Source organism: Chelonoidis abingdonii, chromosome 2 (genome assembly GCF_003597395.2).
Source record: "Chelonoidis abingdonii isolate Lonesome George chromosome 2, CheloAbing_2.0, whole genome shotgun sequence".
In the NCBI taxonomy this organism is placed as follows: Eukaryota; Metazoa; Chordata; order Testudines; family Testudinidae; genus Chelonoidis; species Chelonoidis abingdonii.
The window spans coordinates 29568641-29588954 of record NC_133770.1 but is presented as its reverse complement, the minus strand read 5'-3'; the positions used below and the strand labels follow the sequence as shown (position 1 = coordinate 29588954).

At 39.1% G+C, this 20314-nt stretch overlaps 1 protein-coding gene across 5 annotated transcripts in view; it reads left to right on the top strand.

Annotated features, from left to right (window-relative positions):
• The window catches only part of CCNY (cyclin Y), a 235617-nt gene that overhangs the window by 208344 nt on the left and 6959 nt on the right, over positions 1 to 20314 (top strand). For all 5 annotated transcript variants that reach the window (XM_032774274.2, XM_075062219.1, XM_075062216.1 and 2 more), the window contains 2 exons: positions 1176 to 1342; positions 7997 to 8159. In XM_032774274.2, coding sequence (XP_032630165.1) covers positions 1176 to 1342; positions 7997 to 8159 — 330 coding nt within the window. The remainder of the gene's footprint in view (positions 1 to 1175; positions 1343 to 7996; positions 8160 to 20314) is intronic.

Here is a 20314-nt window from a genome sequence, read left to right as displayed (position 1 = left end):
ATGCATGGAGCCACCGCTGTGCATGATAATCAATCTCCAAATTGTAGGGTTATATTTAGTGAGTGAATTTGGCATGAAGTATTATAATAACTATCATCATCTATTTAAACCTAAACTTGTACTCATGCACTTAGAAATTAGACGTGCATAAAATTTACACACAACAGAGTACGTTTCAGACTCAGAAAATTATAGCTAAAGATTAAAAGCCCAACCAGTTCCATCACCACATGCTGATTTAAGGATCTTGTGAGGTCCAGCTTCACTTTTCTCAGCCCTTGCTGTTCTTGGTATCACGTAAATCTCCAGAGTTCCTTATTTTCTGAAGAAGTTAACGTTACCCGTGATGCCCTACAAATCCTTATTGCTTTGTGTAGCATGTTTATTACTTTTCATTTTTTGTGTTTAAGGATATAGTGTAAAAAAATAACCAATCTGTTTATTAGGAGGTTTGGAAATAATGTCTGATCAACAGAAGAAATATATGAAACCCTTTCACATGAGATAAAGGAAAAATCCTTTCACTGAGACTGTATCTGATTTTTCTCCCTGGTGACAGTGGCATAGTTATAACGTATGGGACACAGTAGGCATATGTAGATTGAGTCCTTTTAAAACAATATGATATAAACAGAACAATTAGGATCCCACCATACTCAAGGTGCAAATAAGCTTCGTAAATGCACACCAATGTAACAGAGGCGTTCTGTGTAATTTTCATCACATGTAACTGTTTTTATAAGTGTATATTGCTTGATAATTGATTCTCCGGGATTACCCATGGCTTAAGAAGGTGTTCTATAATTGTCAGTGCACAGCATTGTTAGCCTGCCCTCGTTTTTTTAACTGTTATGTCAAAAGGCATTCAAATGCTTATTAATATGAGTGGATTCATTAAAGACAATTGTAAACTCTGCTAAAATTTTGTTTTCTTGTGGTAAGATTAAGAGCAGAAAGGAAAGAAGTCATAACCAAAACATAGATTGACCAGATTCAACCTTTAATTTGGTTTTGTATGAATGGATTAAACCCTTCTTTCCTTTCCAAAACAAACTTGACGGGATCAGATCAGTGAGTTAAAATAGGTGGAATGGGTTGTTTAGAATACATTTTTCCCTAAGATTTCTATTAAGTAGAAGAATATACTAAGTTTTGGTTATAACATGTCTTCCCAGGTATATCTTGAAAGACTGTTAACTTACGCAGAGATAGATATTTGTCCAGCAAACTGGAAGCGAATTGTGCTGGGTGCAATTCTACTGGCATCCAAAGTTTGGGACGACCAGGCAGTGTGGAATGTGGATTACTGCCAGATCCTGAAAGATATCACAGTTGAGGACATGTGAGTTCCATATGTTTTATCTCAGTCTGCGGATGCCGAGAATTTTGTGCGTATATGTGTTTGTTTCTTATACTCCTTAACAGACTTTATTACGTCAAGTTAGTGTACTCCAGGTTATATCTAGAGACATGGAATGTTAACAGATTCTGACGAATTTATTAGACTGTAAATACAACTATGCCTGTTCCTGATTGCTCTATGGGATTGTAGCATTTTTTAAATTGTGTATACTGCAATTTTTTTGCAATTTATTGTTATAGTAAAACAGAATTGTTACAGCAGTGTGTTAAAAAATATGTTACCACTGGAGAGTTTGTTGGTGCAAGAGTGGCAAATAATAGGCCCCCTGGATGCTTAAAAACTGTTGTTGAATAAAAACAGGACTTATAAGCCTGCAGTTCTTTACCTGTGTCTTTTTAAAATCATATTCACTGCTGCTGTTGATTCTGCTTGTGGACAATGGTCCACAATTTTTGGATTTGTTATACAGGATGATGATTTCTGCATTACGTCAAAGTCCATTAGTTGCCTCTGGCCCACAACCAATACAGCTGTTGCTGTTGTTCAGAAATACTGGCTTTGGTGGGTTTGTTTCTTGTCTTGCCAAGTTAGCTTGCAGGGTGTTAAAAATCACAAATCTAATTTGGAATGGGAAATTTTCTCACTTCCCCCAACCTCTTTCTGCATCATGACATGACTATGCGGTAACATTGCATCAGCGTGTCTGGATACATACTGCATCGTACTGGGATGCTATAGTTTTTGTCTAGGAGGATAAATACCAGTTAAAGGTACCACTAAATCTTTTTAAAGAATATATTCCAGCAGTAAGAGAGGGGCCAGCCAAGAAGGCAGAATTGTAAGCACTATATTTCCCAGTAGAATGTTGGGTGTGAAATTTTGGCAGGTTAGGTATTGTAGACCTTTGTGGAACGTGTATATATATTATGCTGTCCAGCATCCCTATACCATGAGTTCAGTGATATGCACCATGTTTGACCAGAGGTGCACTGGAATATATGTGAGAATAGCACTGGAGCAGTAGAGGCTGGCTAATCAGGTAAAATGTCTCCAAGAGGCCAATGCACTCAGAAAGCAGCAGCTCTTAAAAGGTACAGTGTGTATTCCCCCAATATTGATCTTCAGGCACTAGCAGGTTTGTGTGAGAACCAGGCCATGTGTTCTGTACCACAGGCAGTGCTAACCAATCTTTGGTATTTAGAGCAACTGCTTCAGCATGGCTGATGCATCCTACACAGGTATGCTAGAGGAGGTAATGTGCTCTCTGCACCATCCCCGATGCTAACCAGTGCACCTGCACAGGGTAAACTACAGTTTGTTCCTGTATATGCAGCTATCTGTGTGGGTGTTTGCGTAAAATGGTTTTTCATTAGGGAATGGATATACAAGCTGTGGGTGCTGTTCATATAATATAATTTTCCCTGAGGGGCTGGGTTGAGGAGAATTAGCTTCTTTAGAGAAAGAGGGGGCGTTTACTGAGATCGTTTAAATAGGATTGAGACCTTTAGCTGATGTTGTGTTGGTTTAATTGTTTATATCATATGAATTAATACATGCTCAGAGTAACATAATGAGAATTTTTATAAATCTAAAATCAATAAATGTGTTGCTTGATGGTCAACAGAAGTTCAACCAAGGGCCACTAGGCACTTTTGAAAATTTTACTGGTGCACCTATCTTCATCTTTAGGCACTTAAATACCTTTAGAAGTCTGGCCCAAATTCATTAACTGTAGGCAGTAGCAAGAGGCTATATGCTGGGAATCAGACATAAGGGTACACAGGCCCACTCAGCCAGCATACCATGCATGCTTATTTGTGTGCCCCCTCTACAGCCAGGAAGGGGAAGAGCTCTATTCAGTGCTTTCAGCTGCATTTCCTCAGGACATGCTGATGTAGATTGTCTGTCTGTTTTTAAATAATTTTCAGTTCTAGTATTCTTTTTCACACATTTCTGATCCCTAGCTATTACATAATTTAAAAGAGAGAGGGAAGGAAAAATGATTTATGACGACTGTCGAGGCAAAAAGCTAATACCTGAATTTTGCTTCCCTACATGTTCTTGATAATTATATAACTCATAAACTATGGCTATTTTTACTGTAATGTTTTGTAGTAATTATGTGCTTTTCTGAAATGATATGGTTAATAGTCTCCAAAAAGCACAAAAAAGAGTCCTTTAGAAAGAAGACCTTTAAAAAGATTTTTTTTCTTCCATTGATCATTTTGGTGCAGCATTCATAATCTTACCAAAAATGTAAAACTCAACGGGAATTTTTCTAATTAAAATTAGCTATTGGTAAGCCAAACAAAATCCCAGTTATATATACTGTTTAAGACACTTTTATAGTAGCTTCTGTACATTTGAATGTTAACTTTTTATGTTTGAGAATTATTGTAACATGAGGTGTGGAATGTTACAATAATGGAAAGTATTGCTGTCTGGTCTATGCTCTAACTCATGTTGACACATAACCATTAAAGAGACTTTGTATAGTTGGCATGTCTAAGCTTTTTATTGGGGGCTGGAGGCGAGAGAAGGGGAAAGGAGAACAAATGTTTATACAGACAGCACATCTTTTTTTAAATCTCAGATTATAGCCTCAAAGCAGTGAAGGTCCAAGCATTATTGCTCAAAAAGCCCCATTTTAGCTTCCAATTAGTTCACTGCTTGTCAGGCTTATACCTGGTCTCAAAATTATCTGTAAGGGAAAGGATAAATGCTAGGATTCAGCTGAGAGCTTTATATTAAGCATGCTGGGTTCCCTGTGGCTGGGAGGAGCTTTATAAAATGTGACCTATTGTTGCTGGAATATTAAGAAAGTTTAGTCTAAATCAGTATTAACTGGCCATTTCTAATGAGGGCTTATTGTCATGGGCCAAAAATAAATAAATAAAAATCTGATTGTTCTGGTAAGCGATATGCACACCCAGACGGCATGGGGAAAACACATACCCACGTGTCACTAAGGTGGGAAATACGGCAGATGCCACTCTATTGTTATTTTGTTTTAATTCAAGAGTTACTGTTACCATTAAAAATAATCAGTAAAAGGTCGATGTCACTTCTAGTCCAACAAAATCAGACATAAGATTTGAGAATACAAAGTATAGATGGGAAAGTCCTACCAGTGGTAGGTCATCTGATCCACCCGCTGCCGCTGCAGGATTGTTCCATGTTGTACATTTTTGCAGTGCTTTCTTGGCTGTTTTGAGTTTTTTCATGATGGATTTTGCTAAGCTACTCTTTCCCTACATGGTTTTGTTCCCTCACTCCTGACACTTGGGTTCTGAGAGTTGCAGCAAAGACCTCCTTTCACTCCTTCTCCAGCTTAGCCTCTGATGAGCATGTCACACTTCTTAAAAACCAGTTTTGAAGCGGCTGTGTGGAATGCATGATGGTGCTGTTAAAGTCATACTTGACTTATCTAACAATGTTACCCACATTCTTGATTATCCTTAGATTCTATATGTCTTCTGAGGACTAGGCAAAGCTCTGCTCCTGCAGAGCTTATTGGCTGGGCACGACTGAGCTCCCCAGGGGACTTTGTCCCTCAGCCCTGGAACGCCTGTGTAACTCAGTCCAGCCGAGCAACTTAGGTCTGTTCTTGCCAACTTCTTGTAGTCCTCAGGAATGGAGCTCCAAAGCCAGCAGTCTCAGGGAAGCCTGCTGGCTCTCTGTTAGATGATTCTGGGTGAACTGGCTCAGCAGGCTTTGAACTCTTAGTTTGGGGGAACACCAAACACTTAAGCACAGAATTCAAAGCTTGCTAAACCAGCTTCCATGAGTATGCATATAGCTAATTCATTCAAAGGCTTTTCAAGTAATTGGGATCGTATTATGAATTTCTATGGTACCTGACGCTTGGGAAGCCAAGGGCTTTAAATATTGAAATTAACACACACAAACACAACACAGCTATTAGTCGCAATGTTAACCATCATGATAGGGTATAGGGTGAAAGTGTCTTTCAGACAACCAGAATCTAGACGAGTGGTTTTCAAACTTTTTTATTCTGGCAACCCATTTGAAGAAAATTGTTGATGCCCATGACCCAACAGAGCTGGGGATGAGAGCTCAGGGTGGGGAGGGGGCTCTGGGCTGCAGCAGGAGATTGGGATGCAGGAGAGGGTGAGGGCTCTGAGCTGGGGCCAGGGATGAGGGGTTTGGGGTACAGGAGGGGGCTCTGGGTTGGGGGGGGCTCAGAGCTGGGGCAGTGGATTAGAGTGTGGGAGGGGTTCAGGACTCTGCGATGGGGGTGTGGGCTCTGGGATGAGGCCGAGGATGAGAGGTTTGGGGAGAAGTAGGGGCTCTGGGTTGTGGGAGGCTCAGTGCTGGTGCAGGGGATAGGGCACAGGGTTTGTGGCACGGGCTTACCTTGGTTGGCTCCCAGTCAGTGGCGCAGTGGGGTGCCAAGGCAGGCCGTCCTGGCACTGCAGACCATGCTGTGCCCTGGAAGCAGCCAGCAGCAGATCCGGCTTCTAGGGAGTGGTGTGCAAGCAGCTCCATGTGGCTCTCGCTCGCAGGCCCTGCTGAGCGGCCAATGGGAGTGCAGAGTTGGTGCTCGGTGCCCTCCCCCACCCGCCTACAAGCTGGACCTACTGCTGGCGCTTTCAGGCAGAGCGCGGTGTCTGAACAGGTAGGGACTAGCCTGCCTTAGCTGGGCAGCACTGTTGACTGGACTTTTAACGGCCCGGTCAGTGGTGCTGACCAGAGCCACCGTGACCCAGTGCCTTACATTCCTGCAGTTTGAAAACCACTGATCTAGACCATTTGGGTTTATAGATCAGCCGTATAGATCAATACCAAAACTTTGGATTGCATCTAGAGGCAAACAGGAGCTGATGTAGAGAACTGAATTGTAGGTGTATATAAATGCACTTGCTCTCACCACTCAGAATATAGCTGTGTTTTGAGCTAGTTTGAGCTTCCGTGTAAACTTGATGAGTAGCCATAAGTACAGCACATTACAATAATCTGTTGTGGAGAGCTGGTTAATTAAATTACATTAGCTCAAATGAGGAATATGTGTATGTTTTAATGGGTGTCTGTAGTTTTGCTAGTCAGTTGTAGATGATCTACCGATGTTACCTGGAAATCTGGGAGCCAAGATGTAGCCAAAAGAAGTCTGAGGATGTGTGCTGTTTTGTCAAAGTTGGTATATTCCTCAGTAGATGGACAGACACACTCACTCTCTCTCAACAGGCTTCATGTTCTATATTATTCCTCCAGGCTTAGCTTGGAGAAATTCAAATCTTGTATTCTGCTGGTAAACTCTTCAAAAGTTAAATTTTATGTCAGTGTGGATTTTCTGTAACACATGTACTGCTTTAGTGCTACTAGAGAGCTGTTAGAGCACTATCAGAAAGTTAGTCCCCCATTTAGCTTTTAAATGTCAATACTGATATGTATCAATTTTTAAAAGCTGGATGAGGGAATTTAATAGGGAGTGGGGATATATTGTGAAAGCAAGGTGATGGCCTCTATATAAAATGAGAAGAGCAAAAAAGTTAGCTGTCATTCACTGCTCCACTTGGCATTTTCCTCTCACAACCTCAACTATTTCCTTTCATCACGCGCTGTCCACTTTTTATCACACTGATCCTGTGCAATCAACGTATAGCCTAAATGTATCACAGCAGTAAACACACACATGCAGATTTTAATGCTGCAATTTCCATATAAACTGTATTGCTTGCCTTAGAGTAATCATGTACAACATTGATCCCTCATTCCTTTTTCTTAAACATTACAAAACATATTTTGTAGTTGCCATTTTCAATATGACAACCTACCTTGTTTACTTTGCACACCTGCATCTCAAGCAACATAGAGAACAGTGCAATATCAGTTATGAAAACCATCTACCCTTTAACTTCAATGGGTTACTGCAGTGGTTTTCAACCTTCTCCCCCTCACCCCCCATTTGTGGAACCCTAAAAATTTTCAAATGAAGGTGTGGACCCCTATAAAAATCTTAGACGTAATCTGCGGAACCCCGCCCCCCGCCCCCCTGGAGTCCACAGACCCCATGTTGTGCACCACTGCTCTATGGTAAAAACAGTCTTGCACAGACCCCTTAGACGTAATCTGCGGACCGCCAGGTTCCATGGACCACAGGTTGAAAACCACTGATTTACTGGCTTATTTCCATTCGTTTTTGGTGTGTGATAAACAGTCAGACAACCTTAACTCAGATTTTACGAAGTGTTTTGTGTGGGAATATCAATAATAGTCTCTATTACTGACAGCTATGTTGGTAAACAAATCTGTCTTGTTTTATTGTTGCCCAGTATGAATTTTGCTTACGTGTATAGGGGAAAAGTAACCTCATTTACTCTGATTGGAAGCATCCATAAAAAAAGACTGGGAATGATGGGGAACTAATTTTTTCCTGAATGATTAAAGAACGATAGTGGAAGCTGAAACGAATAAATAATTTTTCAGAAAAGCTATGGTTTAGAGGATGTCCCAGCACTTGTGAGAGATGTCTGTGACACACTGAAACTAGTTTTATTCTCTCCTGGGACTAAGAAGTGTAGTTGGTTCAATCTGTTGTAGTTTGATGTACAGTATGTTCTGGTGGTGGCGGGAGTCTAAAATGTATTTTTACACTTATTTTCTCGTTAACAGGAATGAGCTGGAGCGCCAGTTTCTTGAGTTGTTGCAGTTCAACATTAATGTTCCCTCCAGTGTTTATGCCAAGTATTATTTTGATTTGCGTTCCCTGGCAGAAGCAAATAACCTGAGCTTTCCTTTGGAGCCCCTCAGCAGGGAAAGGGCATATAAACTTGAGGTAAGATGGTTTCCCTTCATGTTATTGCAGGGTTGAGCTGGTGAGATGTCTTGGAGTGTTTTTTGTTCAGACTGTCATTGGTGTTAGCTGTTCTGCAAGTGCCATTTTTTGTGGCCCTGTGGACAGTTTTTTGGGCTAAATGTGCTTCACCTCTTGGCTTGTTTTGTAATGTTTTTTTTTTTCAATTCTTGTAGACTGGTTCCAATGCAGTGAAATTTTAGTGGTTATGTTAACTGACCGTCAGAAAACACCTTCAAGTTTTACAGTATGTTTTACACTGACCTTTGTTCAAAGATCAGCTGTTAGACAACCAGTTTTTACTGATCCTTTTGGTTGCATATGACCTGTTTTTATTCTACATATCTGTAATGATCTGGATACTGACAAGTGCTTATGGAAATTCCCATTCCATGTACGTCTGCCTCATTCTCATTACTCCATTGATTTCAATTGGGTTACTCCTTAATCTCATTAGTGTGAGACGAGAATCAAGCTCATTTTGCTATTAAATTGTCAGACCTTATGATACATTCTTTTAGGACCTGATTTATAAGAATACTTAAATGTGTCATGGGGCCTGATCCTGTGAAGTGTGGAGCATCCTAAAATCTCACCGATGTGCATGGTGTTTAGGGACATCAGACCAGCTCAGTATTTTGCAGGAGTATCTCTTGACCCTTTGATTTTAAGGTTTTAAAATGTCATTAACATCATTACATGAAAATGTACACATGCTGCTGCTAATTTGAAATCTGCCATTGATTACGAACCAGTCTTAATTTCCCTTAAGAATTCTACTGCTTTGCACCCGAAGCTCTTTATCTGAGGCTCTCAAAGCTTTCCTTGCATTCAGACTCTCAGTGCTCCTGAGAAATATTCAGGCATTGTGATGCCTATTTTCCAGAAGGGAAACTGAGCCACAAAAAGTTAATTGATTTATCCAGGTCACACAAGGAATTAATAGAAGGACTAGGAATTAGGGTGGTTGAAAAGTGTGTGGGGAGAGAATTCGTGAATATTTTTAGCAAAATTTCCTTTCTGTTTTCATTGCAAAATTTGTCAAAATGTCTGAGCCAGCTCTAGCTGACGATATAACTGTTCCCTGGATAATAGGCCACACTAATTTGTACAAAGTTATTTACACTAGTGATTCAAAAGTATGAAAATACTGTCAAGATACTAATCATATGTGTAGAAAGATAGCTTTGTTAAAAGTTTTGGTATCTGCTTCTGATAATGAGCTCTATAGTGTACTGAACTAATGTCTATTAGTTTTGCTTAGAAAAATGTAGGTGAGAATTTAGTGGAACAGGTTCCCCATATCTGTATTACACACAAGGTAAAATATCTGGATAAAGCCTTTTTCATTTTGACTATAAGCTTATGACTGTTCTCACAGACTCCAGAAAATAAAATACTTAAACTCTATAAAAAAAAGAGGGAGTTGAAGCAATATAAACACATCCACATAACAGAGGCAGCTCATACAGTCTCTTAGCATTTATGGATTTCTTATTCTCTATATAAAAGCAGATCAAGAATTAATTTGTACAAACTGAGGAAAATGCATATTTAGAAGATAAACAGAATAAGATCAAAAGGATAGCAATCTTAATAATACATATATTTGGGCTGGTTTGCAGTGGACGTGCAAAGCACTTCTAAGGCAGTATAGCTGGTCACAGAAAGAACAACCCAGAGAAGGGGGACCCTACAGTTTGTAGACCTGGTGTAATGGCTCTTAGACTATGCCTACATGCTGTGACTGGGAAAAGAGAGACTGACTGAGGTTTCCCCGCTCCTTGACAGTCCCTGGCTGCCATAATGGTCCCTTGGAGACATTGGTAAACAATATAATTTACAGCAGCCTTTATTCTGCTCTAAATTATTCACAGGGATGCGCCCAACATATAGCCAGCCAAGAATCGGTGAAAGTGTCTTAAAGTCATTGCTGCACCACTGACCTAAGTGTGTTGTTTGCATCCCAGCCATGGCCAAGATTCTGAGCATTGTGTTAAATCAGTGAGCTGATCTGCAGGTTGTGTAACCTAAAATCAGTGGAGCAACAGCTGAGGAGCTTGCCTAATATGTTTTGAGAGAAGGAATAAAGTCGGTGATTTAGACAGCAAGTTAATAGTTAACATGTACCCCCAGATAAAATGATTGACCATGAAAATAGAATTGAATGAGCATGTTTCTAAGATTTAAATAAAGCAACTTCTTCCTTAGTGAAAGATTGTTTTTCTCAATCTTTTAAAGAAAAGTGGTATTGCCAATTTCAATAACTATAATACAGTACAAAGGTAGGCAGAGTAACTTATACTATAATAGTGTCTAATGTGTGTTTGTGAGGCAAGAATATCAGATATGCCAGGGCAAAACCTATGCTCTTCTTACAAATTCTTCATGTGCCTGACATGAGGGGGAAAAAAAGAGAGAGAGGAATTTGTAAAGTGAAATCCATCATCAAGTGCAAAGGTTGGATAGGATCCATTAACCATAACCTGTCTTTGAGAAAATCCATGAGGTTAAAAACTTGTCTGAATCATTAATGCTTGATGGAATTTCTGGAGTAGAATATCTCGCCATATTTTATATATATACAATTTGACACTGAGTAGAGGCTTTGTCTTTCAGTGATTTAAATTAAAATAGATTTTTCTTGCCAAGGTACAGGATATTAGTAGGCCACAGTCAGATTGAAGGTAACAGTCAAACCAATCTATCCAGTGCTTTTCTGGCCGAGAATCTATACTGTTTCCTACTGTATGTAGTCATAGGAGATAGAAGGTTAAATCATCCAGTCAGTCTATCTGCCAATGCAGGATTGTTCCTTACAGCTCATCTTCTAATACATTTTGCAGTCTAATTTTAACTATGCCAAATGTTGAGAGACTCTTTCACAACTTAATTGACTTTAGTTCCAGGAAGCTTTTCAAGATACCCAGCCTAAATCTTCTGTTTCTTAATTTCCTTCTGTTACTCACCTAGTTATACTCCTATGCAGCAACCTGAAAAATTCTTCTTCGGCATCGTTTACGCCATTCAAATAGTTGTGCATTTTTGTTGCCTCACATTCAGTCAGGCTTTGTAATTTTGGATGAGTCTGCAAAGCACTGTACCCAATTCTAGTCCATGATCACAGCACTACGCCCAATTCAACACTAAGGATTTTGGAAAAACTCAGGAAAGAATTCTTTGGGACGCATCTCCAACTTAACTGTTGCATTTTATATAAATGTTTGATTACCTGTATTACTGAACTGCCTAGGAACCAGCCAAAACCAGGGCCATGTTGTGCTAGACATTTTACATAGAGAAGTACATTGTCTGCCTTGAAAAACTTTTCAGTCTAGATACATCTGACAGAGAAAGAGTAGGAGAAAGATCTAACCTACAAATGGGTGCATCTTACATTCCCTCCACCCCTCCCCCAGCTTCCTGTTGCAGAAGTGGAGGTTGGCTACTAGCTACTGACTACAAAATTTTCTGGACCAGGAAGATGCATAGAAACTGACTTTTTTTTAAGAGGCAGAGATTCTTCTTTCCATTTCTAGTTCTCCCAAAATTAAGGAGAGCCCCTTTGTAGCTAGCTTCTTGGTGCCCAAAGTGTTTCCTGGCTGCTTTTTGGCTCAGAAAAGGCAACTAACAAATATATTTAACTTTTTTCTTTTTTTTTTAATTTCCTCAAACATCAGTCCTTCCAGACCACTGTTCTTTGGTTTTGTTTGGAGGGCTTTTTGTTTGGTTGGCTGGTTTTTGTATATGTTATATCTGAACTCCCTCTAGTTTGTCAAAATCTTTCTGATAATGAGGTGACCAAATCTGCATGCATTCATTCCCAAGTGGGTGTCAGCAGAGCCTTAGAGAATTGGAAATACACCTCTACCCTGATATAACACTGTCCTTGGGAGCCAAAAAATCTTACCACGTTATGTCGAACTTGCTTTGATCCGCCAGAGTGTGCAGCCCTGCCCCTCCCTCGGAGCGCTGCTTTACCGCGTTATATGTGAATTTGAGTTATAGTGGGTTGTGTTATATCACTGCACTGCAAGTGATTTGCAGCCAAAATTTGCACTGGCAGCTTTGGGATTTTTTTCCTGCCAGTGACATCTTGTCCAGAATCATAAACCTTGATTAAATGTGTACATTTGTAACACTGGAGAGATGTTCCTGGCTGATCACATGCATTACAACCAAGCCCCGTAAAAGACAAGCTATTATCTTGTAAATCATGTGACAGCGTTACAGAGCTCTTTTTACAGAAGGCATCTGTTTGAATACATAATCCTATTAAAAAACCTGACATTAAAAGTTAATAGAAAATGAAGATTTTGTAGAAGAGGATTAAATTTTAGATCAACAGAAATGTAACTGCAAGTTCTAGGATGTTACGTAATTAAAATGTAAACTTAAACCCTAACTTTCCAATCTCTTAATCTTTATTGGAAATTCTTCTCATTCCATTTCTGAAATTTATTTCCAAAGTGAACTTAAATTTTACAAAACATCAGTTATTACAAAGGTCCCCTGAGACCCTCATAAAATCAACATTAATTTTGCTAGTGGATAGAACAGATTAAATACTAAATTCCTTGTCTGAAGAAAATTATTGCCTTCCTGAATACAAGTTATTTTGGAATTAATGTAAGGACAATACTTTTCTTTTGTATATAGTATGTAAGAATGGCCATAGTGGGTCAGATCACTGGTCCATCTAGCCTAGTCTTCTGACAGTGGCCAATGCCAGATTCTTCAGAGGGAATGTAGAAAATAGGGCAGTTGTTGAGTGATCCTTCCCCATCCTCCAGTCCCAGCATCTGGCATTCAGAGGCTTAGGGACACGCAGAGCATGGGGTTGCGTCCCTGACCATCTTGGCTTACGGCCGCCGATGGACCTATCCTCCATGAACTTATCTTATTCTTTCTTGAACACAGTTATGCTTTTGGCCTTCACAACATCCCATGGCAACGAGTTCCACAGGTTGACAGTGCATTGTATGAAGAAGTACTTCCTTTTGTTAGTCTGAAACCTGCTGCCTGTTAATTTCATTAGGTGACCCCTGGTTCTTGTGTTATGTGATGAGGTAAATAAGACTTCCTTATTAACTTTATCCACACCTGTCGTAGCTTCCTACTCAGATTTGAACCTTAGCGTTCATAAACTGAGAAGCTAGCATGAACCCTCTAAGCTTAATTACCAGCTTAGATCTGATATCGCTGCCACCAACCAGGAATTTCCAGGGCCTGGTTTAATTAGAATAATATGAAAGATTTGGTAGATACGCAAGGTGTAATATAAAACTATCTAATCAAAAAAAGCTATACCAGGGCAGACCATTATTGCTACACTCGCAAACTAGTTCTACTAGACTGATCCTCTATTAAGCATTTCATCCGTAACCTGAGAGTTGAAATTGACAGTAGTCTACAATGCAGTTATTTAAAGATTTTAAGCTTCACCTAACCGTCTTCCCAAATGCTCTTAATCCTTTATTCCAATTTTCCAAAATGACCGGACAATGATCAAAGGGAATTTTCTGGACTCTATTCTCTAAGATCCAGTCTATCTCGTCTTTCTTCACTATTTCTGTAGTGCAGAAATATAATAGGCTTGCATTTGGTTCAGCTACACACAGGTAAGTATACGACATAAAATTTCTATTATCCAGTATATGCAGCAAGACTGGCGTTACGTTGCAAGGTCATTATTGGCTGATTTCTAAACCTGGAGGGTTGGTGTTAGATTTTAAACTATGAAGTCTCAAACATAGATTACTAAAGTCTTATCTACACTCTCTCTCCACCATAGGGTTAGAGGATCTGACAGTAACGACCCACGATTGAGCTTACGAAAGTCCAGCGCACTTGACATCATTATGCACTCGTCTCAAAAACGAGTCCGTTTTCCTTGAGGATACTGAGACATGCTGTCCCATTTCATAAAGGGACAGGCCAAAGATTCAAAAGTAACCAAATACAAACATTAGGATTTGCTACGATTAACGTCCGGATGAACAAGATTAAATACTCAAGAATTGCCTTGTCTGAATGAGAAAACAAGGAAATATATACTAGTTCTGCGGCACTACCCTTCCCTGTATCTCGACATAAGCATACATGGCTGAGGTCATTAGTGCATGTCTTGTTGATAGTCTTTAGTATGAAGGGTTAATACCGTTTTGTCTGGATCTGTAATTTCCCTATCTTGAAGAGCATACAAATATTTTGCATTTAAATACTTTGTAATTATCTTATTGTTATACACACTATTGGGGGAGAATACCAAAACTAGTAGAGATCATGCACAATCGAGAGAAATGCATAAAAGTTAAGTGATAGTCGCTGGGAATTAATGGCCATAGTCGTGGGTACTGGCATGTATCTCACAGATAACCTGGGTCCACCTGACCATTAGCCCTAGCACAAGGCCTTCAACTACACTCTAGCACCTTTAACCATTCGTTACTCTTTGAGTTCCCAGAGGGTTGTCATGCAACCTTTAACATGAGTCTTAACTAGTCGATGCCCCTGAAAATAATACCCATCATAGAGTGCACAAGATTCCCAAGAGGCGAGGTTGTGAAGGAAAATAGGGCAGTCAATTTGCCCGATGCCTGCCCCAGGCGCAACGTTGACCCTTGTCAGGGTAATTCTGCTGGTGGGTCGCCAAACGTTTTGTTTACGTTTGCACGGAATTGCCCAAAGCTCCCAGGTGGCTGTGGTTGGTTGCCTTTCCCTGGCCCAAGGGAGCCGCAGAAGTGGTGCAGGCCAGGGGGCAAAGCAAAGGCTTTAACCCCATCCCATAGCTGCAGCCGAGAAGGGTCCTCCGCGATAACCACTCAGCTCTGCCATGCGGCATCCGCCAGGAGGGCTGGCCTTTTGAGGCACCGAAGCCCCAGCAGTATCTGAGTCGACCCTGGCCACCCGCATTAAAACTTGGTCTTGACCACTTTGGGTACCCGACACAGTTTGAGAACCAACTGGTGGCTGGAAGTACTATCAAGAGAAGATATGTCCTGATGTGGGGATCCTTAGACTTCATTGGACAGACTTGTTACAGACCTGTCTGGGATGGCTCACGGGCTGTGAGTGTCCTACCTGCGCAGATGGCACAAACAGGACAGAAACTTACCTGGTGCAGATATCTTGATATCTCTGGTTCCTATTTTCGACTTGAGGCAGTTGAACTTTTAGGAGATCTGAATTCCGTAGGGTAGAAAGGACTGTTCTGGAGGATGTTTCTGTGTTTTTTTGCGCTTTTAGTCTGGTTCACAACACCTGGAACTGCTAGAGACCGAGCGTTGTGAATATTTCAGGTTAGGCGCCTTACACAGATGGAGTTGAACCTCACAATAGAGGAGGCATGACGTCGTCCTGATGGGATACATCTGCATCCTCCTTACCGTGGTAAAGGGAGAAACCTGAACTATTCTGCATGTCCAGCTCACGAGCCAATAACCAATAGCTTGTTTTTTCTGTAAGTGAGGAAGTTGGGGCTGCTGCCCTCAGAACCAGGCTCTATAAAGCTAAAATCACCAACCATCTATGAGCTTGATCCAAGCCCAAGAAGGACCCGCAGCCCTCACACCTACACTGCCTGAGTCGCAGGATTAAGAATTCTGTATTACGCCGCCTCTGGCCGATTGGACCTATGGGAGGGAAAAAGTGGCTCCCGCCATGAACTTGTATCTTAATTCTTTCTTGAACCACCAAGCTGCACTGGCCGCGCTGCTTTCGGCCCGCGTTCACATCATGAACAAATCCCCAAATTTGGGCAACGAGTTCCTCACCCAGGTGTTGACAACCAACCCTATCAGGACCCTCGTAAGAATGCGGTCATGCACATTGTATAACAGGACGGAGTACTTCCTTTTTGGTTTTACCGTCTCGCAAACACACACGAACGCCAAGGTGAACATGCAATCCCTGATGCCTGTTAAATTTTTCCTAATTGGGCTTCCTTTGACCCCTGGCTTCTGTGTGTGTACCATCGCTGATCTCGAGGCCGTCAATAGAGACTCCTTATAACTTTATCACAAAAGACCACCGTGTCGTAGTCTTCCTACTCAGATTAGTTGAACCTTAGCGTTCATATCACAAAACTGGAGAAGCTAGATTTGGAAAGGGAATAATCAGACAAAAACCGCTCAAAGCTTAATACCAGGGCCTAGGAGCGGTGCGTAGATCTGATATCAGCTGCACCAAAGCCCAGGAAATTTCCAGGCCTGACTCCCCTCGGGGTCTCCAAAACATTCCCTGTGGGAACCCCCAAGACTCAGATGCCCTGAGTCCTTATAAACAACAAAGGGAAATAACCTCCCCCCTTGTCCGTCCACACGATTTACGCCTCCCAGCTTCCCGCTGGAAGTAACAGACTCAAAGTCTTAAACACAAGCACCGAGAGATTAAAGTACCTCACCCTCTTCCCCCTACGCCCTCCCCTCCTTCCCCTGAGGCTGTTCAAGATCACCCTACACGTAGATTCTAACACAGTAGAATTATGTTTCCCTTCCCTTTGTTCCTTAGCGCCAAGAAACTCAAAACAGGTCCTTTTAAAAACTGTTAATATTAAAAGAAAAAAAAAAAAAAAAATAAAAAGAAAAACACATACATTAGTCTTGTTATCAGGTTTGACAATGACAGGGTCAATTGTTAAAAGAAAAAAATGAAAAATACACAACCTTATTCCAAGAAGAAAAAAAGAAATAGCAATTTTAAGACACAATTTCCAGGCAACCATACACAAAATATAGAAAAACAAGAATCCATAACATTGTATAATTGCACCGAACATAACAATCAATGTACAAAAATAAACAAAAAAAAAAAAAAAAAAAATAAAAAAAAAAAAAAAAAAAAAAAGAGAACAATAAACAAAAATTAATTAATTAAATTTATTGTTATTAAAAAGGATTACAATGTAAATACAAAAAAAAAAAAAAAAAAAAAAAAAAAAAAAAAAAAAAAAAAAAAAAAAAAAAAAAAAAAAAAAAAAAAAAAAAAAAAAAAAAAAAAAAAAAAAAAAAAACAAAAAAAGAAAAAAAAAAAAAAAAAAAAAAAAAAAAAAAAAAAAAAAAAAAAATAAAAAAGAAAAAAAAAAAAAAAAAAAAAAATAAAAAAAAAAAAAAAAAAAAAAAAAAAAAAAAAAAAAAAAAAAAAAAAAAAAAAAAAAAAAACAATAAAAAAAAAAAAAAAAAAAAAAAGAAAAAAAAAAATAAAAAAAAAAAAAAAAAAAAAAAAAAAACAAAACAATATAAAATAATTAAAAAAAAAAAAAAAAAAAAAAAAAAAAAAAAAAAAAAAAAAAAAAAAAAAAAAAAAAAAAAAAAAACAAAAAAAAAAAAAAAAAAAAAAAAAACAAAAAAAGAAAAAAAAAAAAAAAAAAAAAAAAAAAAAAAAAAAAAAAAAAATAAAAAAAAAAAAAAAAAAAAGAAAAAAAAAAAAAAAAAAAAAAAAAAAAAAAAAAAAACAATAACAAAATTTAAAAAAAAGAAAAAAAATAAAATAAAAGCCTATTGTCTTAATAGCTTGTACTTACAAGCTGGAAACAGAAGATTTAGAAGCTATGAGAAGATAAAAGATCCCTCTCATAGCTGAGAGACAGACAAAAGACACAGACCCAAACGTTCCCTCCCTGAGCTTTGAAAAATCCGGTTTCCTGATTGGTCCTCTGGTCAGGTGTTTGGTTCCCTTCGTTAACCCTTTACAGGTGAAAGAAACATTAACCTTTAGCTATCTGTTTATGACAACACCATTCGTGATTTAATACACCTCTATCATATCCCTCCTTAGCTGTCTCTTTTCCAAGCTCAGCAGTCTGTCTTTTTAATCTCTTCTCATAGGGAAGCTGTTCCATACTCCTGATCACTTTTGTCGCCCTTATTTGTACCTTTTCATATTAAGTATACTTGGGATTATGTTTTCCAGTGTGCATTACTCTGCATTTATCAACACGGAATTTCATCTGCCATTCTGTTGCCCAGTCACCCAATTTTGAGACATACTTCTGTAACTCTTTGCCGTCTACTTTGGAGTTAAATATTTTGAGCAATTTTATATTGTCTGCAAACTTTACCATGTCACTATTTACCCCTGTTTCCAGATCATTTGTAAATATATTGAACAGCACTGCTTCTGGTACAGATTTCTTGAGGACCCTGCTATTTCCCTCTCTCCATTCTGAAAACTGACCATTTATTCCTACCCTGAGTAGGAATGCTTGATTTATTCCTACCCTGAGTAGGTTTCTAAGCCAAAATGGACTTTACTTCGGCGGAAACTTGACAAAGTGGCTTCCAATGTTGATTTTGTAATCCCTCCCAAATACAAAAAGCTGCATTTAAATACAGGATTGTTAAATACATCGAGAATTCCCACATGCGAACAAGGATATTAGTAGGATCCATTCCAACTCAGTTTTCATCTTATCTGACAGAAAGGTAGGACAGAAATATTCCCATCAAATGGACAGTATTGAAGTAATTAATTCCTCTAGCTAAATGATGGGTTGCTAAGGATTATGGACTGATTTGGCAAGGAAACCATCTCATTTCCAAGCCAATCTTTTGCCATAGAAAAACTATTTCCTTTATTTGGTATTGAAACTGTGCTGTAAATATTTTGAGTCCGTTTGGTTTCTATTTGATATAAAATGTGGAAAAGGTCTCATAACCTGAATCTCATTCTTACTAAGGGACCTATAAGTGACTTGGGTTATAAAGTGTTGTTTTATATAAATGTTCTGTTCAAGTGGAGAGAGAATAACCTCATTTTGCTGTGTTAATGTTTGCAGATTTCTACAGAGCCAGTTATATAAGGGGCAAAAGCTCCGGAAGTATAAAAAACAGAACATTTCAAAATAGTTTCATATTGATGGGGAAGGGAAGACAAGTATTTGCCTGTCTTTTTTTAGAATGGCAAGTGTCTTGGAAAGCAACAAATAAGAGTATTATGGCAAAAACAATACCTTTCAGAAACGTCATGTGGGCAGAGATTTTACACATGTATCTTGTTTCCAACAGACCCCAATTTGTATGTCAGGATTTTATTTTCATTGGTAAGGATAACTTGTGATGCACTGCAGACCACAGGAAAGTGACTTTCTCTACTGTCATGAGATAATATTTATTGAAAACTATAGTTTTGCTGTATGGAGACAAGATAATTAAGCTGATGATTTGGGACCCCAGAATGATTTAAAGGATTAGAAAACGTGTTTTATAATGACAGGCTGAAATAAATGAATCTATTTAGTTTAAGAAAGAGAAGGTTAAAGAGTGACGTGATTACAGTCTATAAGTACCTACATGGGAAACAAATACTTGATAATGGGCTCTTCAGTCTAGCAGACAGAGAGGTATAATACAATCCAAAGGCTAGAATTTGAAGCTAGACAAATTCAAACTGGGAATAAGGTGTTGATTTTCAACAGTGATGGTAATTTAACCACTGGAGCAATTTACCAAGGGTGGTTGTGGATTCTCCATCACCAGCAATTATTAAATCTAGAGTGGCTGTTTTTTTCCAAAAAGATCTGCTCTAGGAATTGTTTTGGAGAAGTTCCATTGCCTGTGTTATACAGCAGATCAGACTAGTGTGACGATGTGGTTCTGGCGGGACCCAACTGAGAGTGCCAAATCAGGACCAATTGCTCAAACAGGGCAGTCACAGCCCTGGGGGGTTTTCCACCTCTAAGGCAAACCAAACCAGCCAGACAAAAAGGACTTCAGTTTCACCCCACTGGCTAACCGCAAGTTACACAAGCAATTTCCTTAGACACTCCAGTTTCCCAGTATCACCACCAGTCCCACCCGTCCTGGGGATGAATGGGTATGAAAACCAACACCCCAGTAAAAGAAAAAGGTTCTCTCGATCCCAAAGGACCAAGCCCCAGAGCCAGGTCAATATACAAATCAGATCTTACCCACAAATCACACTGGTGCCAATGCTTAGTAAATTAGCTAAAGATTTAATAATAAAAGAGGAGAGTGGTTAATAGATCATATACATACAAATGATTACAAAGTCCTTATATCAGGTTTGTAGCTACATTGGAATAGATGACTGGCTTGTAAAGTGTATCTGGTAACTTCCAGAAGATTGGAAGGTGTCATAAACAGATAGCTAAGGGTTAATGTCTCTTTCACTTGTAA